Source organism: Aquila chrysaetos, chromosome 12, assembly GCF_900496995.4.
Source record: "Aquila chrysaetos chrysaetos chromosome 12, bAquChr1.4, whole genome shotgun sequence".
NCBI classification, from domain to species: domain Eukaryota; kingdom Metazoa; phylum Chordata; class Aves; order Accipitriformes; family Accipitridae; genus Aquila; species Aquila chrysaetos.
The window spans coordinates 1080266-1102652 of record NC_044015.1 but is presented as its reverse complement, the minus strand read 5'-3'; the positions used below and the strand labels follow the sequence as shown (position 1 = coordinate 1102652).

Sequence of the window (22387 nt, the reverse complement as noted above, 5' to 3'; positions counted from 1 at the left end):
CGCGCGGCCCCTTTAAGAGCGGGGAGGGGTGGGAGTGATAAGAGAGAGGGCGGGGCCCGGGGGAGGGGAGGGAGTGTGCCGGGATGACGTCGCTCCGGGGGCGTGCCGGAAGTGAGGGAGCGGGGAGAGGCGGGCTGGTGCTACGGTGGCTGGGAGGAGGGCGGCGGGTGAGGAGCGGGGTCTGTCCGTCCGTCCGTCCGTCTGGAGTAACGGGCGGCGGAGGGGGTCGGTCTGTCTGTCTGTCTGTCTGTCCTGGGGGCGGGGCTTTGTCTGTCTGTCCGGAGGGGCGGGGGAGGGCGTCTGTCTGTCTGTCCGGAGGGGGAGGGAGGGGGCTCTCTCCGTCCTGAGGGACAAGGCCGGGATCTATCTGTCTGTCTGTCCTGGGGTGGACAAAGTGTGTGTGTGGGGGTCGGGCTGTCTGTCTGTTTGTCCGTCCCAGGGGCGGGGTGGAGGGGTCTGTCTGTCCGGGCGGGGGGGGGGTAAGGAGGGAGTCTGTCGGTCCCGGGGGAGGGCTGTCTGTCTGTCTGTCTGCCTAACAGGCAACGAGAGGGCTGCTGTCTGTCCTGGGGCAGCGAGGGGGTCTGTCTGTCTGTCTGGGGGTTGGGGAAATCGGTCTGTGCGGGGGGGGCAACGAAGGGGTCTGTCTGTCTGTCTGTCTCTCCGGGGGAGACAGTGAGGGGGGTTTGCCTGTCGGGGGGGGGCGGCGGGAGGAGATCTGTGTGTCTGTCCGAAGGGCAGCACGGTGCGGGGGGTGTCTGTCCATCTGTCTGTCTGGTGGCCGGGGTGGGCGCAGCCCAGCCCCCTCATCCCCCCCCCCCCCCCCGACCCAGTGCCAGCCCCCGCGCATGAGGCCCCCCCCGTGATGAGCTCCAAGGCCAAGCGGGTGCTGCCCACCCGCCCTGAGCCCCCCAGCGTGGAGCAGATCCTGGCCGACGTGCGGGGCACCCACCCAGCCGACCCCGTCTTCCTCCTCCCCGCGGAGCCCCGCCGGGACCACGGCCCCTCTCCAGGTGAGTCCCGGGATGGGGGGAGAGCTGTAGCGGGGGCTCCACCGGCCCTCGCTGAGCCCCCCACCCCTGCTCTGCCCCCCGCCAGGCTCCCCCGGCCCCACCAGGCAGGAGGCCGCCGCGGAGGAGAGGGAGCGGCTGTACCGGCAGAGCCGTTCCTACGTGGAGATGAACCAGCGGCTGCAGGAGTCCCGGGAGCGGCTGCGGGAGCGGTGCCAGGAGCTGCGACGGGCGGGAGCGGCGCTGGAGCGCGGCATTTCGGAAATGAGGCAGAAAGCTTTCTGAGGGCTGCCCGAATCGGGGGTAGAACCGTTTGCGTTTGATTTACCGGAGGATCTGGCGTTGCCGCAGCTTGCCGGCAACCTCACCGGAGTGCAGGAGGGCCGGGGCTGGGCCGCCTTGGCAGCCTGACTTTTTTCTGGGGAGCCGCGGGACCTGCTGCCCGTGCCGGCGAGGGGCTGTCCGGGCACGGCGGCAGGTTCCCGGTGCGGGAGGAAAGGCTCAGCCCCCGCATTTGGCCCCTGCTGTCCGTGAACTCGACGTCCTTGTCCCCGGCGGGTGGCATGTCGTCTGCGCCCTCACGCCACAGCTTCACCTATGACTTTTCCATCTGGTACTGCCCCGAGGATGACCACATCGCCTCCCGCATCTCGGAGCGCTTGAAGAAAGAGGGCTTTCGGGGTTACGCAGAGCACCAGGACCAAGTGGCCGGGACGTCCGTTGTCCTGACCGCCATCAAGGTCATTGAGGCCAGCCGGGTGGCCATCCTCCTCCTCTCCGCCAAGTCCCTGGGCGACCCGTGGTGCCAGCGCGTTTCTCAATGGAACCTCTATCACATCATCCACCGCCACGGGACCAAGATGATCCCCGTGTACGTGGGCGTGAAGAAAGCCGAGGTGCCTCCCTTCCTGCGGCACCTCATTGAGCTGGAGTACCAGACCGAGTTCTTCTTCGACAGGCTTGTGGACAGCCTGAGAATCTCCCACTCGACAGCGAGCAAAGCCAGGCCTTCCCCCTCCTCCAAAGCGAAGAGCTGAGGGACCGTGGGGGGGCCGGGGGCCAGTTTTGCAGCTCGTGTGGGGACCGGGGCCGATGGCCCCGCAGCGGTGGTGGCGGGAGCAGAATTGTCCTGTACTGCTAATAAAGGTGGTGGGAACGGGTCACCCCAGCGCTGGGGATTGTCAGAAATCTCATTAAAAACCCTTCTCAGAGAACTGAAGATGCGACTTTCTGTCCACACGCCCCTGCTTAGCTTGGCGAGGAGGGAGTAAAGCCAAAGTAAAACCCCAGGGAGCACCGGAGTCGCTGTGGGTGGTTTTCCACCCCTGCAGGTGTTACCCTGTGGGTGTCTCTTCCCCTTCCTGCCCCCCCCCCCAACCTCTTAGCGGGGGTCCGTGCCCCGCTGCCACTCTGCACCGCTTTCACACGTGACGTGGCACCTCCTCTGCCACCGTGGAGCTCGGCGTGGAGCGCGGCAGCGTCACTGTCACGGAGGGATGCGGAGCAGGAGGGTGCTGCCAGCCCGCAGCGGGCGAGGGATGGGGGCGAGGGGCAGCCTGGGGCGGCTGCTGCTGCTGCTGCTGACCCTCCCTTTGGCCGAGCTGGGTGAGCGCCGGGGCGGTGGGTGTGGGGTGGCCGGCAGGGTCTTGGCATCACTGGCCGGGGCGGGTGGCAGCCGGCTTGAAGGGATGGGGTTGCTGGATGCGCTGGGGGGACAGGGGGTGCTGGTTGGGGACCCTCGGCTTTTCCCTTTTTGGTGGGGCAGCCGACTGGCGGCGGCACGACCGGGACAGGCTCTCCTCTCCCCGGCAGCGCGGGGCCGACTCCGGCCGTCGGTCATCGGGGGACACGAGGCCGAACCCCACTCCAGGCCCTACATGGTGTCCATCCAGTTCAGGGGGGTTCACGCCTGCGGGGGAGCGCTGCTGCACAAGCGGTGGGTGCTGACGGCCGCCCACTGCTTCCCTCGGGGGTGAGTCTGGAGCGGCCGCATCCTGCCCGGCGCAGGGATGGGGGTTTCGGTGGGGCTCCGCGTGGCCGGCACCGGGCTCCCACCGACGCCGGCTCCTGCTGCGGGGCAGGATGAGCGTCGTCGGGACGGTGGTGGTGGGGCTGCACAGGCTGCAGGAGCGTGGGGCGGCCACAGAGACCTTCTCCATTCGGGCAGCGTGTCCCCACCCCGGCTACGACCGCCGGACGATGGAAAACGACCTTCTCCTGCTCCAGGTGGGGCTTGCGCCGGCCGCGGGGAAGGGTTTGCCATGGGGCTGGAGGAGCGTGACCGTCGGCGGTGCCAGGAAGCGCTGCCGGAGAGGGGGGCCAAGCGGGTTCACGCCGAGCCGGTGCAGCCGCAGCGAAGGGCTGGGTGACATTTCCTCTTCTCACCTCCGAGCACTTTCACATCTCGGTGACATCTTCCCGCTCCCACGGGCGCTGCGCCCGCTCGGCGCTCCCCCTCGGCCGCCCACCCGCTGCGGTGGGGTGCTCCACCGCCAGCCCCTCTCCGGCCGTGGCGGGGGTCCGACGCTGCCTGCCGCCCCTGCCCGCAGCTGGAGGGGAAGGTGACGCTGAGCAGGACGCGGCGGCTCATCGGGCTGCTGGGGCGGGAGCCGGCGGCCGGGACGGCGTGCAGCCTGGCGGGCTGGGGGGCCCGCAGGCACGGCGGGCTCTCGCCCACGCTGCAGGAGCTGGAGGTCGCGGTGCTGGACACGCAGATGTGCAACAACAGCCGCTTCTGGAACGGCGACATTGCCCCCACCATGATCTGCTTCCAGGGACACCACAGGGGCTCGGCACCCTCCAAGGTGAGGAGTTGGTGGGGGCCAAAGGTCTTTGCAAGGGGACCAACCGGCTGCAAAGCTCTGTCGTCCCCCCCGAGCCGCCGTTCCCGGGTGTGGGGGACTCTGAGGAGGATGCTCACCCCAAGCAGAGAGGCGAGATGGTCCCCCCAGCTGTGTGTGTGTGGGGGGGTCCCTGGCCCCTGGTAGGGGTCCACTCCCCACTGTCACCTCTACCCAGGGTGACTCCGGGGGACCCTTGGTGTGCGGGAAACGGGCGGCGGTGGCCGGCGTGCTGTCCTTCACCAGCCGGGACGTCACCGACCCTTTCAAGCCGCCGGTTGCCACCTCGGCTGTGAAGCACAAGAACTGGATCCGGAAAACGCTGCGGAGGGGCTGCGGCTCCCCCCAGCCCGGGCGCACGGGACAGACAGACCACCCCGTCCTATTTACACAGGTTGGCTTTTAATTCTTAATACTGTCCAGAGTCCCGGTAAAATAACATCCTTAGTACATACATACAGCGATGGGGGGGGGAGCAGGGCACCGCGAAACCTGGCCGGATTGTCCGCAGAGGAGGGCTGAAGCCCACGGGCACGCATGGAGCAGAGACGGGCGAGAGCGGGGCTGGGCGGTGGGGCTTGAACCCGGGGCCGCAGCTGAGCGCGTGGGGCGATTCTGGCCCTCCTGGCACATCCTATGATCGGTTACGGCACTTGGGAGTGGGGATGTGTGTAGCCCCTGGGGACTTTGCCCCCTTTTCTTCAGCCCCCGGCACTGGGTCCCACTGTGCTGGCCAAAGCTTCCCAGCCGCTGCTGGAGCCACGGTCTCCAGTGGGCACTGGGGTGTGCACATTCCCACACCCCCCTGGTGCACATCCCGGGGACCCCATCCATGTCCCCACAGCCCTGGTGTCTCCCTGGCCTCTGTATGTACCTCTATGGCCCCGCTGTGCATCCCCACGGCCCCGGTGCAACTCCCCAGAGCCCCTCGCTATGTCCCCACACACCCCCCCCCCCAGGTGTACCCCTGTGTCCCCTGCACATGTCCCCATCGTCCCATGCGTGTCCCTGCAGCCCCCGCCATGGCACTGGTATGTGGGGGGGGGACCCATAGGTCACCCCATCCAAAGCAGGCAGCGAGCCATAGGGTGGGAGGACCGGGAGACACCCAAGGGGTTGGGGAGCACCTAGGGGGTGGTTGGGGAGCACCTGGATGGGGGGGGGGGTCCCACGGCAGCTCGTCCCACTCCCTGGGGCTGAGGCGTTTCTCGCACACCCCAATCTCGGCCGGCTGGCAGCAGGAGCAGGGGCATCCCCGGTACGTTGGGGCTGGAAACCCCCGTGCTCGTGGGCGTAATCCAGTCCTCGATGGACTCGTGTCCACGGCCCGCGGGGATGCGCCGGGATCCTGGCTGTGAGCTGGGATGGGGCTCTTCCACCCCAGGGGTGGGAGGCTGGGGGGCTGCGGGCGGGGGTAAGGGGCCCCAGACCCTTTCCTAGGGGTTGGGCACCCCGGTGCCGGCTCAGCACCCCATCCCCTCCCAGGGCAGCTCCCCAGCCCGGTGACGTGACCCTGCGAGCAGCCCCCCGGGACGAGCCCGTCAGGACCCCGACCGCCCACCAGCGAGCCCCTGCCCAGCTCCCCCCGTGCCTTTTCCACCCGATGCCACCTTGAACCAGTGCAAGCACCACAGCTGCAGGTTACCCACTAGCAATCAGCCGCGCAGCTTAATTAGGAGCCTCCAGCAGCACAAATGGGGGGTCCTGGCCCCTGTCTCCCCATGGCCACATGCTCTCCCCCCACGAAGCCTCTCCCTGCGTTGATCCAGCCGTGCGTTCCCTTCCCCCCCCATTAATAAATGAGCTGTGGTTGCCGGCAGAGCCGGGTGTTGGTGCCGAGACAAGCTGAAGCATGCGGCGGAGACCTGGCGTTGGGGCGCGGCGTGCCGACTCCCCGGCGTGCAGGATCAGGCCCTGGTTCAGCCTCTGCCCGAGGCAGGCGAGCAGGATGGGGGCACATGGGGACACGGCCTCCCCTTGCCTTGTCCCGGGACCGTCTATCAGTGGGAGGAGATGGCCGTGGAGACTCACCCCAGGCTGGGGCATCAGCCCTGGCCCCAGCGCCCGGTGGGTCTCCCCGGCTCTGCCCGGTCCTCGGCGCTGAGAACTGCGACGCTCCAGTACAGCAAGACCCCAACCAGGGCAGGCGGCGGGTTGGGGTGACTTGCCGGTCCCCAGCGGTCCCGCCTCACCGTCCCCCCCCCCTCCCCGGGACAGCCCTGGCCAGCTCCCGTGGGGCAGGGGAGTGTCGCGGGACCTTTGCCGAGGCTTCATCCGCGGCAGCTGCTCAAGCTTGGATTTTCTCCACCGCCTTGTCCGCCACCACCGTCACCGCCATGGGGCTGGGGACGTAGTTGAAGGGGGTGACGCGGGCGGCTCTGCTCGGGGAGCCGTGCCGGCTGGCGGGGAAGGTCCCGGCGGCTGCCTCGTGGCCAAAGGAGATGGGCAGGGCGGTCTTGGCGGCGGCCGGAGCTTCGCCATCGCAGGCGGCGCGGGGGTGCGGAGGTCCCTCGCGGGTCTCCAGCGTGGGAGAGGTGCTGGAGTTGGTCTTGGCGGCGGAGAAGTCCTCGGTCTGCACCACGGCGTCGCTGGTCTTCCTGGGGCTGGGGGTGCCGGGACGCTCCTCCTCGCCGGCACTTGCCAGCGGCAGGGCGGAGGAAGGCAGCGTGCTCTTGAGGATGTGGGGGATGTCTTCGTCCCGAATCCTCCGCCAGGTACCCTTCATGACCACCACCGGCGGCTTTGCCGGCTGCCCGCCGGGGACCGCCTCGGTCTGCTGCCGCCGTGCCGAAGCCTCGGAGCGGGCAGAGAGGACGGAGGAAGGGCTGCCCGTCCTCCGCGCCACGCTGATGTTGGGTGAGGACGAGTACCTCTTGAAGGGCTCGGGCGCAGGGATGCTGGTCTTCACCGGCAGCCGGGACGGGCTCTCGGAGCTGGTCCTCCGTGGCGGCTTGACCCCGGCGGGGACTTTGCCACCGGGCTGGGCTCTGGGGACGAGGGGCCGTGGGCTGGGGGCCGCCGGCTTGGCCGCCTTGAGCTCCTCGCAGCGGGAGGAGCAGAGGAAGACGGCCGGGAGGGCGGCACGGCTGCGCTGCGGGGAGGCTCGGCGAGGCAGCGAGGCCGCCGGCTGTGCCGGGGAGAGCTCGGCGCGGTGCCGCAGCAGCAGGCTGGAGGATTCCTTGATGAAGGTGAGCTGGCGCAGGAAGCCAGAGCGGTCCGAGTCGCTGCCGCTGGAACGGGCGGACGACATCCGCACCAGGTTGAGCCGGCTGCCCCCCGGCCCCCCCCGGCCCGCTGCCCCGTGCCTTGCCGCCATCCGCCCGCTCCTCCAGCACCGGCATGGCCCCCCGGCCCGGCAGCACCTTCCTGCTGGGTTTCTGCATGAAGGGGATGCGGACGGGCGACTTCTGCGTCTTGGACTGCTTGGGCGCCGGGGACTTGGGGGCTGGCGCTCTGGCTGGGGGTCCCGGCAGGGAGGACGAGCCGCCCGCCTTGCCCGTGGCTGGGTTACCCTGCTTGGCGAGCTGGGAGGGCGACGGCAGCTTCTTGGGAGCGTGCTGGGAGGGGGTGGAGGTGCGGGAGGAGCCGGAGGAGGGGGGTCCCTTGCCGATGCGGGCGGGCGGCGTGGTGCTCCTCTTGGGCAGCGCCAGGTCCCCGGTTTCGGGGGGCTTGCCCAGCCGGTGCAGGCTCCGCGAGCGCTGCTGGCTCAGGGAGAGGTTCTTGGCCGGCGGCGCCTCGGGCTTCGCCGCAGGGCTTTTCTTCGGGGTGGCCCGCGGGCTGGGGCCATCCTTGGCCAGGTTGGGCATGTAGATGACGGTCCTGCCGCGGAAGACCACGGGCAGGTTGGGCACCGGTTTGGTGGGCGCCGGGCTCCGCTCCGCCCTGGCGCTTCCACGGCCAGCGGGACGGGCACCCGGCGCGTCCTTCCTCTCTGGGCGGCTCTTGCTGTGCTCCCTCCTCGCCGCATCCCGGCCAGCCGCGCTGCCGGCTCGCTGCTTCTCCTGCCTGCCCAGGGAGAGCTGCAGGGTGGACCCAACCGAGAGCCCCGACACGAAGGAGAGGATGGAGTCGGACTCAGAGGAAGGCTCCCGCGAGAGGGAGGCAGCAGCCTGGTGCAGCCAGGTGACGATGGAGTTGGCACCCTCCTGGATGGCCTGCCACTCCACGCTGTCCAGGTCCGAGCCCCGGTCGGAGCCGGTGTCTTCGGCAGGGCAATGCCTCGCCTCCGCTTTCCGCTCCCTCCCGCCGGCACCCGGCGGCTTCTGCTTGCGCTCCGCCACCCTCCGGCGAGCCGAGGGCCGCCGGCGCTTGGGCATGGCCGAGCCGATGCACTTCTGCAGCAGGTCGTCCTCCGAGTTGAGGCTGGGGGAGCTGGGGGAGCCCCCCTGTGCTTGCCCCGCCGCCGTGGCCGACCGCGGCCGGGGGGCTTTGCCACAGGGCTGGCTCCGCTCCTCGCCGTCGGAGAGGTTGGCGTCGCTCAGGGAGCTCATGGAGGAGCTGAGGGAGTAGCACGGCGGCGTCTCGTCGGCGATGAGGTTGTTCTGCGGCTTCGCCTTCGCCGGCCGGGGACCGGGCTCGGGTTCATTCCGGGGGACGGAGCCGCCCCAGCGCTCCCTCCTGGGCGCCCGGCTGGGCTGGGCTCTGCTGCCGGACGCCTCCCTGCCCGCCTCGGGCAGCTCGTCCGAGTCCTGCTCGTAGAAGCAGTAGACGGCTTCCTCCGTCGGGGTGGTGTGGCACAGTGACTGGAAGGCCACCCCGTCCTCCCGGGCAGCGTCCTTCCTCGCGGGGGGACCACCGGTCCTCCCCACCTCCAGCTCCAGGCTGGGTCCGCTCTTCGCGGGGGGCTGGCCCCGCTTCCCCTCCCCGCCTTGGCCACGGCTCAACCCCGCTTTCCCCTTGCAGGCTGAGCTGAGCCGGGCAGGCGCCGAGCTGCCGGAGGTGGCTCTCCTGGCCGGGATGGTGCCGGCGCTGCCCGCCTCGCGGTGCCCCTCGGGTAGAACCCCCGCCGGGCACCCCATCCCCGGGCCGTGAGGGTGCTCAGCCTCCTCGGCCGCCGGGTAGCGCAGGGTCTCATCGCTCAGCGAGGCGGCGCTGGAGAAGTTGACGGGGGTCCCGTCGGCCGAGTCGGTGAAGGAGTCGTCGTCCTTGAAGAGGTCACGGGTGGTGGCACGCAGGTGCTTGGGGACACCGGGGTGTGCGTGAGCTGGCACCAGCATGTAGACAGGGACGTGCACTGGTTTCTTTGTCTGGGGGTGCAGGACCTGGCCGGAGAGCAGGGAGGTCTTCACCTTGCGGAATCGGGAGGGCATGGCGGAGCTGATGCACTCCTTCAGGATCTCGATGTCGTCGTCGGAGGGGGGCTCGGGGCGGTCGGCCCGCCGCCGGCCCTCCAGGTACCGCTCCTCCCGCCGCTCCTCCCGCTTCTCGTGAGCCACGAAATTCAGGCTGTTCTTCTCTGGGAAGGTGGGCATCAGCTTGAGCTCCACGTCCTTCTGGACATAGTGCTCGTGGAGGGGCAGGGCGCTCAGGCTGGAGGCGCAGGAGAAGTTCTCGTTGGGTTTCTCCACCGTGAAGTAGACCATGGAGTCCAGGTCCTGGGGCAGCTGGAAGCGCTCCTTGAAGTCGGTGATCTCCATGAACTTCTTGACGTTGTTTTCCCATTGGATGTTGAACTGGCTGGTCTCCTTCTCCGGCTGGCAGCCCAGCTCGAAGAGGGGTGTCTTGCTGCGGCTGGGCGGCATGGTCTGCCCAGGGCTGTCGGGCAGCTCGCTGGGACTGATGGTGCCGCTGATCATCTCACTGCAAGGGTCGCTCTGGATGGAGCTGGCGATGGAGGGGCTCTCGAAGCTGCCCAGGGAGCTGACGGAGCTGCAGCGGCTCATCACCAGTGGCGTCTCCTGGATGTAGTTCTCCGAGGAGCTCGAGGGCGTGAGGTCCTCCTGGCGTGATGGCGACGACTCCCGCAGGAAGACCTTGTCGCGCTTCGGGAAGGGGATGGTGATGGGCTGGGAGATCCCCACCAGCGTGGCCGGACCTGGATCTGCTGCCTTCTCCTTCTCCTGCCTCCCATCCTCACCTTCCCCATCGCCTTCCTCCATCTCCAGGATCTCCAGGGAGGAGTCACTGTCCAGGTCGTTCTCACTGTGGCTCTGCCCGTCCAGCACGTTGTCTGCCGAGGAGAGGGAGGAGAGGGAGCTGCACCGGGAGAAGCAGATTGGGGTATCCTCCACCGAGTACTTCTGCACCGACTCCTGCTCCGCCATAGCCGGCGGGTGGGCGGGCAGCTTCTCTGGGATCTTGCTCAAGGTCTCGGCCGTCTGCAGCAGCGTGGGGGGGGAGCCAGGCTTGCTTTCTGCCCAGGAGGGAGGGGTGGTGGCCGGCGCCGGTGGCCGCGTTGCTCTTGGCCAGGGTCTCGAGCAGGGGGACGTGCTGGTAGGACGGGGAGAGTTTGATGGTGCGGACCTGGGGGTCGGGGGAGAGCTTGCTGCCCGCCTCCTTCTTCCACTCGGGCTCCTTCTCCAGCACTTTGGGGCTGGGGAAAGTCACCGTCTTCTTGGCCCGTTCAGGCAGGTCTCGCTGCTCCGGCTTGTCTGGTTCGGCTGGGTCTTTGCCCTTGAGCACGGGGGGTTCGACCCGCTCCAGCTTGCTGCCCAGGATGCTCTTGAGGTCGAGCCGGCTCGGCCGCTTCTGGTACCGCTGCAGCTCATCCCGGTAGTCGAGGAAGGCGGCTCTGGTGCAGGGCTTCATGTGCTCCTTGGTGCAGTAACCGTCGCTGGTGCTGCCGCTGTTGAGGCTGTCGTTGGACAGGCTGGTGTAGGCGGTCTTCAGCCGCAGCAGCGTGTGCGCCCGGCTCAGGCTCTCCCGCTTGGCAAAGCCACCGGCATCCGAGAGGCGGCACGGCGAGCAGGACTGGGCGCGCGCCTCGTGCACCTCCTCGGGGCCGTACTGCCAGTCCAGGCAGTGGTCCTCCGAGCTGAGGCTGAAGCTGTCATCTGAGGATGTGTGCATGGTAGAGATGTCCTCCACCAACTTGTCAATCTTGGCCACCGTGCTAGAGATCTTGTTGGCCAACTTCTCGGCGGCCAGCGAGACATCATCTTCCGGCAGCGGCAGCTTCTTGGGCTCGGCCGGCTTGCCGCTGCCGTCCTTCTCCGGCTCCGGGCATCGTCTCTGTGCCAGCGCCCGGGGCAGCGCCTGTCCCTGGAGGAAGGAGGAGTTGAGGAACATGGACAGGACAGAGGCGCTGGCCGTCTCCACACCGGTGGAGACGTTGGGCACCTCGTCATCATCGAAGCAGCCGGAGTCGGAAGCGTAGTCCTTCACCAGGCTCTCCATGTGCCGCGTCGGCTTCTTTACGCTCTGGCTTTTCAGGCTCTGCTTCTCCATGGTGTCGAAGGTCTCGGCCAGGTGCTTGGCATCCAGCTCGGCCTCCAGCGCCTTCTGCTTGCGCATGTAGAGCGAGGGCATGCAGGAGCCCGGCGAGACGACGGCGGTGTCCTTGTACTTGGGGGGCCGGTTGGTGAGGAGGTTGCGGAGAGCAGCCGCGCTGCCCATGGCGATCATCTTGTGCTTGGAGTGGATGAGGTTGCGCAGCATGCTGACCGCCCCCAGGTCCCAGAGCAGCTCCTGGTCGCGGGGGCTGCGGGCAGACAGGTTCCAGAGGGTGCCGCAGGCGTTGCTGACGATGGTGAGGCTGTGCGAGCGCAGGTGCTGCAGCAGCGTCTGCAGGCAGTTGTGGTCGCGGAGCACCTGCCTGCGGGGACAGGAGGGACCCTCGGCCATCAGGACGGTCCCTGACCCCCCCTCCCCGCCGCCTTCCCCACCCCACGGCGACCGTCACCTGTAGTCCTCCCGCGTGGCGACGAGGCTGGAGACGTTCCTGAGGATGCCGCCACCGCTCTCAATGATGGCCAACGAGTTGCTCTGGCACTTGTAGGTGAGGGTGCTCACCAGGAACCCCAGGGCTCCCTCTACCCCGCAGATGGCGGCTTTGTTCTCCGTGCTGTGCGCCGACAGGTTCCACAGCGCGCTCAGGACGCTCTTCAGCGTGGACTCCTGTCCCGGGGAGGGGGACACGCACAGCCCCATCAGCCCCCGTCCGGTCGCCCCGGTGCCCGCTCCCGCCCGCTCCCGGCGCTCACCTTGCCGGCGTGCAGCGCGCACCGCGTCAGCCCGGTCACGCTGCCCACCTCCCGCAGCACCTTCTTGCTGTTGATGTCGGCCCGCCAGGAGAGGTTCCTCAGGATGCTGGAGACCACCTGGGAGGGCAAAGCGGGGTGGGTGGGCACAGGGACCGTCCCCCTCCCCGGGAGAGCCCCCCCCCCCCCCCCCCGTGCCACCAGCACCCACCTGGTGCAGCTCCTCGCTGTCAGAGCCCAGCTGAGCCACGATGGCTTCCATACAGCCGCGGCGGGAGCACAGCGTCGCCTGCGGGGAGGATGAGGGTGATGAGGGTGATGCTGCGGCCCCCCAGCCCCGCTCCCCGCCCTTCAGCCCCCCCCACCCCCCGCCCCCGAACCTTGTTGACCACGTCGCCGAAGGTGAGGTTGGTGAGGGCCATCCCCGCGTAGCGCCGCAGAGCCAGGTTGAGGGGGTCGCTCGTCATCTTGTGCATCTCGTAGTCCACCTGCAGCAGCTCGGCCACCGCCTGCAGCCCGCCTGCGGGATGGGAGAGGGGATGACTCGGGCAAAGGACCCCCCCCCCCCCCCCCACGGCACCCCCCCTCCCCAGCGCTGCTGCTATTGCACCGGGGAGGAGGGTGGGGAGGGATGCCTGCGGTGCACCGGGGATGGAGCCCCCACCCCACACTCACCCAGCTCGTTCATGGCCCGCCGGTACTCCTCGTCGAAGGAGAGCTTCATGATGGCGCAGGTGGCCTGGCAGATCTGGGGCTCGATGGGCACCGGCGCTGCGGGGAGGGGGGGGGGGGGGGGGGGGCGGGGGTCAGCCCCCGGGTCTGGCACCGACAAACCCCCCCCCCCCCCATCACCCGCCACCTCTGGCACACACAGATGCTCACAGCCGCGTGCACGTGTGTACACACACGCACGCACACACCGGCACCCCGCTTGCCCCCCCCCCCGTACCCGTGCCGCCCTCGGGGCCTCTGCCCCCGTCCCTGCTCTGCATCTGCAGCCAGTCCCAGCAGGTCTCCGAGTAGGAGCGGATCTGCTCCAGCACGTGCAGCACCCGCATCTCCTTTTTGGCCTGACCCTCGTCGGGCTGGGAGAAGACGATGTTGTGGAGGGCGGCGTTGGCACGCATGCGGGCGTCCTTGGCGCTGGCGGGGCTCTCGGGGGGCCCCGGCTCGCCGTCCGAGTCGTGCAGGATTTGGATGAGCAAGGGCAGGCAGCCCGACTTGCGCATGGCCAGGCAGCTCTCCTGCGAGCTGGACATGGCCAGCAGCGTGCGGGACATGTCGTCCTTGTCCCGCGTGGCCAGCATGGACAGGAGCCAGAAGACCACCTCCACCTGCGGGAGGGGGACTCGGGGTTACGCACGGCCACCCCCCCCCCCCCCCCCGGCTCCTGCGCAGCCCGCCCCAGCGCGGCTGCCCCTCACCTTGCTGCTGCCCAGGCTGTTGCCCCCCTCCTCGGGGTGGGTCGGGGGGTCCAGGCTGCCGTCCCCCTCCATGCCTGGCACCTTCCCGCAGAGCTGCGGAGGAGGGGGCGGGTGGGGGTGGGTCGCAAACGCGCCGCTCTCGCTCCCCCCGCCCGCCTGCTCCCCGCTTTTCAGGAGCCCACCGGTGCCATTAAATCCGGCAGCGTTTCCCAGTCTTTGCGATTGCTGCTTTCGTCAATGCCAGGGTTGTATTTTAAGCCGGAATCGGGGCTGATCGGGGAAGGGGAGCTGCGGGGGGGGGGAGCCGCCACAGCAGCAGGCTGAGGAAGGGAAGAGCGCGGGCGAGCGGAGCGGGCAGCGTGGACCGTGCCGGGGCCGAGCCCACAGAACTCGCTTGCGTGGGTTGGCGATGGAGGGGCCGGCTGGGGCGATGGCGGGGCCGGGGGGACGACACGGAGGGTCCGGAGATGATGGGGGGAGACGTGGGCGGCGGGCGACGGCAGGGGCGGCGGGCGACGGCAGGGGCCATGGGCGACGGAGCGTCCGTGGGATTATGGAAGGACCAGAGATGGCGGCGGGGCCGTGGCGATGGCGGGGTGGCCGGCAGATGCTGCGGGAGCCACGGCGCCCGCCCGCCGTGGCCTACTTCTCGTCTCCATGGCAACTGCCCATTTCACGGTGCCCGAGCCACACAAAGCCCCGGCTGTGCCGAGCTGGCGGGTGACTGGGACACGATGGGGACAATGGCGGGGGGGGGGGTGGGGGGGGGGCTGCGCCTGGCCCCCCCCCTCCTCCACCCTCCCCCAGGCTCCACCGACCCCAGCCCCATCCCCACTACCTGCGGCTCCGGCTGCTGCACCTTGTCCTGCGCCTCCATCAGCTCTTTGTCGATCTGCTCCAGCCGGGATGCCCGGATCTGGGGGGGGGGGGGGGGCAGAGCTGGTGTCAGCGAGGGCTGGGACCCCCCCCCCCCCCCCGCCCCGGGACCACCAGCACCCTCAGAGCCAGGCGTGAGGGTGCACGGGGCTGGGTGCGACAGTGCGCAGAGGTGATGCAAGCGTGCACGGAGCTGGGTGCAAGTAGCTGGGAGCAAGGGTGCAAGGAGCTGGGTGCAAGTTGCTGGGTGCAAGGGTGCAAGGAGCTGGGTGCAAGGGTGCAAGGAGCTGGGTGCAACGGTGCAAGGGGCTGGTGCAAGGAGCTGTGTGCGAGAGTGCAAGGAGCTGCGTGCGAGAGTGCAAGGAGCTGGGCGCGAGAATGCACAGACCTGCGTGCAAGGTTGCACGGTGCCGGGTGTGAGGTTGCACGGTACTGGGTGCATGGGGCTGGGCGTGAGGATGCGTGGCACTGGGTGCAAGGGCAGCACACGGGGTTGAGTCTGTTGGGAGGGGGCAGCTGGACCCCCCCAGCGCAGGATGGGAGGTGCGAAGAGGGGAAGGGATGGCTCCCACCCTCCCTGACCTGCGCTCGCTGCACCATCTCGTCTGCCGTCCCGAAGCGCTCCTCCATCAGCGAGCGAATGTGCTGGGCTTCGAACTCCAGCTGCTGCCGGATGAGATCCATCTGCATGGAAAACTGGGGGGGGGGGGCAGAATGGGGGTGGGTCAGTGTGAGAGGGGCAGGGTCCCGCCTGCACCCTGGATCCCGGGGGGGTTCCAGGATGGCCCCCACTCACCGTCTCCACGTGGGGCAGCTCGTCCAGGCGTGTGGCCAGGCTCTGCAGCTGGGCATAGTACCACACCTTCTCCTTCTCCTCCTTCTCGATCTCGCCCAGCAAAAAGCACCTGAGGAGGGGGGGGAGACCCATCAGTGCTGCCCCCGGCCCCCCCGGCCCCGTGCATCCTCCCCCCCCCCCGGCCATCACCTCTCCCGGTCGAGCTCCTCCAGCAGCCGGAGGGTGGCTCTGCCCAGGTCCCCGGCACCGTCCCGGTGCGGTGCGGGTGGTGGTGGGCTGTCCTCGGCGCTGCGCCCTACTCCGGCCGCCTCTGGGGCGAACTTGAGGTTGTAGAGGCTGGTGATGTCCATCTGCAGGGCTGGGGACGGGGACAGTGGCGTGAGGGTGGGCTTGGCGGGGGGGACCCCCTCCCCACTTTGCCTGGGCGCCCACCTTTCAGCTGGTCCAGGACCTCCGTCTGCCCCGAGGACACCATGACCCGCGCCTCCTGCTCCAGCTTGCCCTGGAGGTGCTTCAGGACCTCCTAAAACAGAGATGGAGCCATCGGGGCAGGGGCAAACACAGAGAGAAACCCCCCGTGTGCCCTTCCCCGCAGCCCCAGGATGGGATCTGTGTCTCCCCCCACCGCCGGGCTTGTCCTCACCTTCATGTCCGAGGTCTCATTCTCCAGCTTGGAGAGGTGGTTGGAGTTGTCCTCCAGCTCCCGCCGGAGGTGGCTGTTCTCCTTCTTCAGCGCCTCCACCTGCCGCACCAGCTGGTCGTACGAGGCGATGGAGCCGGACATCTTCACCTCCTCCAGCGCCTGCAGTGGGGGGGGGGGGGGGGTGGAGGTGGGCAGCACCCCGAGGTTCTACCTTCAGCCTGCCCCACAGCACCCTCGCTGCAACCCGCCCCCCCCCAGCACCCCCCCACCTGCCCAGGAGCGCAGCACAGCCCAGGGGACCCCCCCACCACCCACGGCCGTCCCAGGGAGGGGGCAGGCTGCCCTGGCAAGACCTGGTGCCCCCCAAAGCCTTCCAGAAGGGACATCCCCAGCACGGAGTGGGCATCCGTCCCCGTCCCCCCACAGGCAGGCAGCCCCGGGCCCCCCCAACCCCCTGCCAGCCCTCGCCTGATTTCCATCTTCTGCAGCAGCTCAGCCCTCCGCTCCCTTCCCCCTTTGTCTCGCTTTTGTCTTCTCCTTCTCTGAACCATCTCCCGCTTCGCTCCCTCCCGCAGCAGGACCAACCCCAGCCCCCGCCCCGGCAGCACCCCCGGCCCCGTTCTGCCCCCCCCCCCAGACCCCCTGTCCCCCCCCCAGCTGGCCTCGGCCCCCCCCAAACCTCCTTCTTGCCGCAACGCCCGCGGCCGCCCCTCGCACCTGCCGGGGGGACGCACACGGCACCGGCACATGCGGACGTGGCGGGGGGGACGGGGACGGGGACCCCTCGTCACCACCCCAGCGGGTCAGGCTGGCGGCCGGGAGCGCGACGGCCCCGCGCCGCCTTCGTCAGCGCCACGTGTGTGCACGAGTGTGCGTGCAATGGGTGTGCACAGATGGGGGGGGGTTGCACAGCGGAGGCGGGGGGGGGGCCTTCTCCCCCCACCCCCCCCCCCACCCCGGATCATCCCTCCCCACATCCCCTGCAGGGCTGGGGCAGGATCGGGCCCGTCCCCCCGCCGCAGCGGGGTCAGGGACGGTGGCTGCCCGGGGCAGCGGCAGAGATCGATCCCCCAGCACCATCCGTGTCCCTGCCCACCCAAAGCTGTCCTGCGGCGGCTCCCGAAAGCTCTGGGGTCTCTCTGCCTCTGCCAGCCCTTTGCGGGGAGGGTCTAGCCCCCCCTTTCCAGCACAAAGGCCCCACCAGACAGCGGTGGGACCCAGCACCCTCCCCAAGGCCCCACCGATGTCCTTCCCACCCCAGGATCCATCCCGGACCCCATCCTAAGCTTCTCCCTCATCCCTACACCCCACACTGGCTGGGGGACCCCCCCCATCCTGCCCCAACCTGGGTCACACTGTGGGTTGTGCCTCCCCCTCCCCACCACCCAGCTCTGCCCACGCTGCGCCGGGGCCAGCTACGCTTCTGGAGGGAGACAAAGACCCCCACGGTGCAAATCCCCCCCCACCGCTGCCCAGGCAGCAAATAACCCCCCCAGGAGAGAAATAACCCCTGGGAGGGCTGGGCGGGAGGGGCGGTGAGGGTGGGGGAGCAAGGGGTGGGAGGCGGCGAAAGGATGGGGGGATGAGGGATGCAGGATCAGGACACAGGCTGCAGATCTGGGATGCAGGACGGACAATGAGGGATGCAGGAGGGAGGATACGGGATGCGGGAGGATGGGTGAGGGATGTGGGATGCAGGATGCAGGCTGAGGGATGCGGGATGAGCACGGCCTCCCGTTGCTACGGCGACAGCGGATGGAGCAGCGCAGGAGGGTCCCTGGTCCTTCCCGAGCACCCACCAGACACAGGGCCGGGGGGGTTCAGCACTGTGGGACACAGCAGGGTGAGGATGAAAGCCGGGGGCTCCCGCACCTGCAGGGGAACACGTCCCCACCCCCCCCAGCACCCCAAACCTCTCGGCGCTGACCGAACTGCTCAGAGTCAGGAGTGTCCCCCCCCGGCTCAGCTGGGGGTGGGTGCTGCTTGAGCCCCCTCCCACGGGGCTGCCCACGGGGTGTCCCCACCCTGCGCAATGCCGGGGTGCTCCAGCCACCCGCCCCACGGTGCTGTGTCATGCTGCAGCAGGTCAGGACTGGCTGGGACATTTGGCTGCTGGACACCCCAGGCAGTACATGGCACCAGCCTCATTGGATGAGGCAGAGGGAAACTGAGGCACGAAGCCGTTCCCCCCACCCACCCCCCGGGACCCCCATCCCCACAGCTCTGTGGTGACAGCTTTGATTTGCAGGGGGTGGGATGCTGCTGGGGCAGAGAGCGGCTGGAAGAGCCTGGGGGCTGCTGCAGCCCCTCAGCAGGGCAGTGGCCAGTCTGTGGCCCCCCCCCCCCAGCTCCAGGGGGGGGGGTGTCAGTGCAGTTGCAGGGCTGGGACACCCCACAGCACCAGCCCACCCACCAGCCTCAGCCCAGCTCCTGCCCTTCTCCTGCCCTGGCCAGGGGAGCCTGGGGAGGGGCAGGGGGTTGATGGAGGGGGGGTGTCTGAGCTCTGGACCCCCCCCCCCGGGTCCCCTGGCAGGGACGGCCAAGCGCAGTGGCCTGCAGCAGCGCTGGGCATCTGCAGCCCGTGGGGAGGGGCTGGCGCGGCTGCACCTGCATTTGCGAAGCGTCTAGACACAACGGGGAAGGGGGGGCCAGGGCTGCGGGAAGCGGGGGGGCCAGGGCTGCAGCTACGTTCTCGCAGCCCACGCTCTGGCACCGTGACGGTCACTGTCCCACGGGACCCAGTGTGTCCCCCCCCCCACGGGCTGTTGGGGGCTCTGCGGTGTGGGGCCGGGTGTCAGGCAGGGCGGTGGGCTGCCGTGGGCACACCCCGGGGGGATGCGATGGCTCGGGGTCCCGGGGACCCGACTTTTCCGACACCCAGGAGCTGCCCCTCTCTGCTCAGGGCACCCCGGCGCTGGCCGAGGCCACTGGTGGGGCCTGGATCCATCCGGCAAGGTGCCGGCGGGGCAGATGCTGCCGCAGATCAGTGGGTGGAGAAGCAGCATCTGCGCTGCCCACCGCACCGCACCGTGTCGCCCACCGCACCGTGTCGCCCACCGCACCCCGCGCTGCGCTGCCCTGTCCTCCCCTGCACAGTCCAAACCGCTGCATCAGCCTTTTGCACCACATCGCCCACCGCACCGCACCGCACCGCACCGTACGGCCTCGGCCTGGGCAGGGCTGGGGGACCCCTGCGCCCCACGCACCCCATGCCCCCCGCACCCCTCGGCTCCCTCCAGCCCGGCGGCGGCACTGGGGATGGGGACAGGGATGGGGACAGGGACCACGGCGGGCCCCAGCACTGCAGCATCAGCCGAGCGCAGCCGCCTCCGACAGAAGCCACATCTGAGCCCCCGACCGGCTGCGGCCCCCGGAGCCCCCGGGGACGTTAAACAAACAGCGTGTTGTCGCCAGCCGCTGCTGATCGACCCGGCCCCGGGGACCCCCGACCACAGCAAACCCACCCCAGGGAGCACCAGGCTGGCCCCAGGCACACAGCCCCCCTGCACGGCTGCTGGTCGGCACGGGCACGTGTGGGGCACACGCAGGGACATACATAGGGGAACATGCACGGACATACATGGGGGCACGCGCAGGGACATACATGGGGGAACATGCAGGGACATACATGGGGGCACACGCAAGGACGCTGGCACAGGGGACCTGCTCCCTCCCCACCCTCGGCATCTGACCCCCCTGCGGCACCCACGTCCCTCCCACGCCCCCGCACAGCGGCTACTCCCACGCACACGCACATGTGCACACGCGTGCACACGCGCACGTATGCTGCGTGCACACGCACGTCACGGCCTTTAGACAAATGTAGGGCCCTGGCAGGGCGAGTGCTGGGGTCCCCTGTGCCCCCAGCAGAGACACCCCCATGCAGGGACCCCCCCCCCCCCCCAGGGCCAGCCCCCCACCCAAACCTGCGGGCAGGGCAGCCGTGGGGATGGGCACTGGGGCTGGAGGGCAGGGGACAGCACCCACCCAGCACCCCACATCCAGGGGTGGCTGGGGACACCCTTGCCTGGGGACACGGCACTGGGACCCATGGGATCCCCCACCCCTGGGTGGGGTTGAGGTGCTGGTTTAGAGGCCGAGATTTTTGAGGGGCAGGTTTGGGGGGGGTGGAAGCTGGGATGTGGATTTGAGGGTGCGGGTTTGTGGGTCCAGGTCCGGGGCTCAGCCCCAGCCCCCCAGAGCAGCCCCACCGGGGTGGTTTGGGTGAGGAGCATCGGGAGGGGCTCCACGGGGAGCCGAGCCCGCACCGTGGGGGGGGGGGGAAATGCTGCCACCCCAGCAGGGACCCCCCCCCCCCCAGCCGCGGGCCCCGCTGCCCCCCATCCCCCTGCCCGCAGGGTGGGAATGGGGATGGGAATGGGATGGGGATGGGATGGGGGCGGTCGGTGTTGCCCCCCCCCCCCGCCCGGGGGCTCCCGGTAGAGCCCCGGCATTGTCCGGCCTTTGTCCCCGCGGCCGGGGATGCGGGGGCTAAATGCTGCGCGCCCCCCCGCCCCTCCGATCCCCCCCCCGGGGCTGGAGCGGCGCCCGCCCCATGCCGGCACATTCAGCGCAGCCACGGCCGGGGGCACCCTCTGCTGCGGGGGGGGGGGCAGATCGGGGCCCCCCCCCGGCCTCATCCAGCCCCTCCGCAACCCGGCACCGCACCCCGATCCCCCCCCCTCCCCTCCGCCGCGCAACCCCCCCCTCATCCCCCGGTCCCCGTCCCCCTCCCCATCCCCGGTGGCTGCAGCGGCCGGAGCCGCCGGGACCCCCGGGGGTGCCCGGGGGGGGTCCGGGGGGTGCCCGGGGTGGGTTGGGGGGGGGGGCAGGTGCGGCCGTACCTCATCCCCGGCGGCGGCGGCGGCGTTGCGGAGCTGGGCGAGGAGCCGGCGCGGCCCCGAGCAGCCGCATCCCGCCCCCGCCCCCCCCCGCCGCTCCCGGTCGGGATTTTCCAGCGGCGCCGCGGCCGGGAGAGGGCGGCGGCCGAGGGGGGGGGTCCCCGCGCCTTCCCCCCCCCCCCCCCCGGAGCTGCGTGGGGGCAGGGGGAGAAGGGACCCCCGCGCTGATGGGGGAGGTCTCCATGACCCCCCCCCAAAAAAAAACGTTGGGGGTTGCAGGATCTGCCCCGTTGCTCCTGTCCTGGGGCCAAATCTGACACCACCACCCCCCCCCGCCCCTAAGCCGGCCGGGGCTGTCACCGTGTCCGGGGGGATCAGCCCTGGGGGTGGTCGCACTGTGCCCGGTGCGGGTCTGAGCCTGGCATCACCCCGGGAGGAGCGGGACCCCCGGCCGATCAGCCCCCCCCCCCCCCCCCCCCCCCCCAGCCAGGAGCATCGAGCAGGGCCCGGCTGGACACAACGTGGGGTCGCATCCAGCCCCAGGCCTGATCCTGCTGCTCTGCCCGTGACCTGTGCCGTGCACCACGGCGGCACCACGCACGCCAAGGCCGCCGTCACCCACCGCCCGGCTGGGGTGGCCTGGCTCTCCCCCGGGGGTGTGGGGACAGGGCTGGGGGCTGAGGAGCCGGGCTGAGGGTGCGCCCCCGGCCTCGACCAGGCCGAGTGACCCCAGCCCTGTCCCCCCATGCCAGCGGGAGCCACACGAGGACCCTCAAGGTCACGTTTCTTGAACAAAAGGGACCTCGAGCACCATGATGGGAGATCTTCCCTAAAGGACAAATGGCCCCGGCTGTGCCACGGCATTGCCAGGGAGGAGGAAAGGGCTGGTGGGTGTTTAAAAGACCCGAAAGGCTGGCGCCAGGTGCCGAGAGACCCCCTAACACGCTCAGGGCCAGTGGCAGGGACAAGCCGAAACCACCCCTTGAGCTCAGCGTGTCCCAAAGCCCCCGGGCACGGCCCCCACTGCCACCCTCCCCTCTGCCAACAGCCTGCACCAATCCAACCAGAGCCTGGGGCTGGTGCTGAGCCCAGCCGCTCCCAGTGCTGAGGCCTCACAGGGCAAAGGCGTGGCTTTTCGGTCCTGGTAAAACCAGGATGAGACCGTCAGAGCGTTTGCCACCATCTCAGCTGTGCGCCTGTGTGACTGCCCGCCTGAAGGTCGCGAGGTTTTCCCAGCGCAGCTTGTGCCAAAACCCGTCCATCACCAGGATGCTCGAGACATGCCCGGGCAGGGTGGTGGTGCTGGTGCTGAAAGGGGTGACAGCAAGGAGCAAAACCAGAGACAAGCACGCCAGGAGCCGCGGGGACAGTGACAAACGGCCCCTGGCTTCGCAGAGCATGGCAGTGCCGGGGGCTCCCATCACCGCCGCCGGGGCTGGAGACTTGGCCCGGTGGTTTTTGGAGAGGCCACGGCCTCAAAAGGCTCCTCAGAGCTGGGGACACCGGCCAGCCCTGTCCCCATTCCCTGGCACTGACAGCGGCTCTCGGCTCAGCCATCGGGTGCTGGCCGGCTTCCCTTGGCCTCGGCCCAGGACCCGGGGGCACTGGATCATCCATCTGCCCCGGATCATCCCCCCTGTTCTGCAGAGCAGCTTCTCCCCCCAGAACCACTAAGGGAAACGTTCCTCCCTCTCAGCCCAAGCTGCGAACCACCAGCTCACCGCCCCCCGCCCCAGCCACGACCACTCTTGAGCCAACAGGACACTAAAAGCCTTTGGAATCCCCAAATCTAAGATGAGAAAATAATTGTTTGGGATCTCGG

General features: G+C 69.6%; 3 protein-coding genes across 5 annotated transcripts; 2 read left to right on the top strand and 1 right to left on the bottom strand.

The window, feature by feature from the left end:
• The first annotated feature begins 60 nt into the window (after positions 1-60).
• On the top strand, positions 61-2215 carry C12H19orf25 (chromosome 12 C19orf25 homolog). Of its 2 annotated transcripts, none has more exons than XM_030032274.2 (3): positions 61-167; positions 831-1010; positions 1096-2215. In XM_030032274.2, the coding sequence occupies exons 2-3, from the start codon at positions 863-865 to the stop codon at positions 1290-1292; spliced, it is 345 nt and encodes a 114-aa protein (XP_029888134.1). In that variant the 5' UTR covers positions 61-167; positions 831-862; the 3' UTR covers positions 1293-2215. The 2 variants fall into 2 exon arrangements, with proteins under 2 accessions (XP_029888134.1, XP_029888133.1); XM_030032273.2 differs by lacking the exon at positions 61-167 and adding an exon at positions 175-225.
• An 85-nt stretch (positions 2216-2300) lies between these two features.
• Positions 2301-4353, top strand: GZMM (granzyme M). 2 transcript variants are annotated; one of them, XM_030032247.1, is made up of 5 exons: positions 2301-2612; positions 2820-2979; positions 3089-3233; positions 3557-3811; positions 4026-4353. In XM_030032247.1, the coding sequence occupies exons 1-5, from the start codon at positions 2504-2506 to the stop codon at positions 4251-4253; spliced, it is 897 nt and encodes a 298-aa protein (XP_029888107.1). In that variant the 5' UTR covers positions 2301-2503; the 3' UTR covers positions 4254-4353. The 2 variants fall into 2 exon arrangements, with proteins under 2 accessions (XP_029888107.1, XP_029888106.1); XM_030032246.1 differs by having other exon boundaries at positions 2301-2979.
• Positions 4233-20692, bottom strand: APC2 (APC regulator of WNT signaling pathway 2). The gene is given in 17 exon segments (XM_030032217.2): positions 4233-7124; positions 7126-10182; positions 10184-11600; positions 11688-11902; positions 11989-12105; positions 12197-12274; positions 12366-12505; positions 12661-12756; positions 12935-13319; positions 13410-13502; positions 14248-14325; positions 14868-14981; positions 15082-15190; positions 15271-15439; positions 15514-15604; positions 15725-15883; positions 20569-20692. Coding segments are annotated over 16 exon segments (7290 nt in total). The 5' UTR covers positions 15866-15883; positions 20569-20692; the 3' UTR covers positions 4233-6134.
• Between the last annotated feature and the right edge of the window lie 1695 nt (positions 20693-22387).

What these genes read in the sequence shown, in the direction of transcription:
- C12H19orf25 (XM_030032274.2), top strand. Translation starts at nt 863, where the DNA reads ATGAGCTCCAAGGCCAAGCGGGTGCTGCCCACCCGCCCTGAGCCCCCC. An exon ending in GGACCACGGCCCCTCTCCAG is followed by an intron (nt 1,011 to 1,095) that starts GTGAGTCCCGGG and finishes GCCCCCCGCCAG; the next exon opens with GCTCCCCCGGCCCCACCAGG.
- GZMM (XM_030032246.1), top strand. Translation starts at nt 2,504, where the DNA reads ATGCGGAGCAGGAGGGTGCTGCCAGCCCGCAGCGGGCGAGGGATGGGG. An exon ending in GCCCACTGCTTCCCTCGGGG is followed by an intron (nt 2,980 to 3,088) that starts GTGAGTCTGGAG and finishes GCTGCGGGGCAG; the next exon opens with GATGAGCGTCGTCGGGACGG. An exon ending in ACGACCTTCTCCTGCTCCAG is followed by an intron (nt 3,234 to 3,556) that starts GTGGGGCTTGCG and finishes CCCTGCCCGCAG; the next exon opens with CTGGAGGGGAAGGTGACGCT.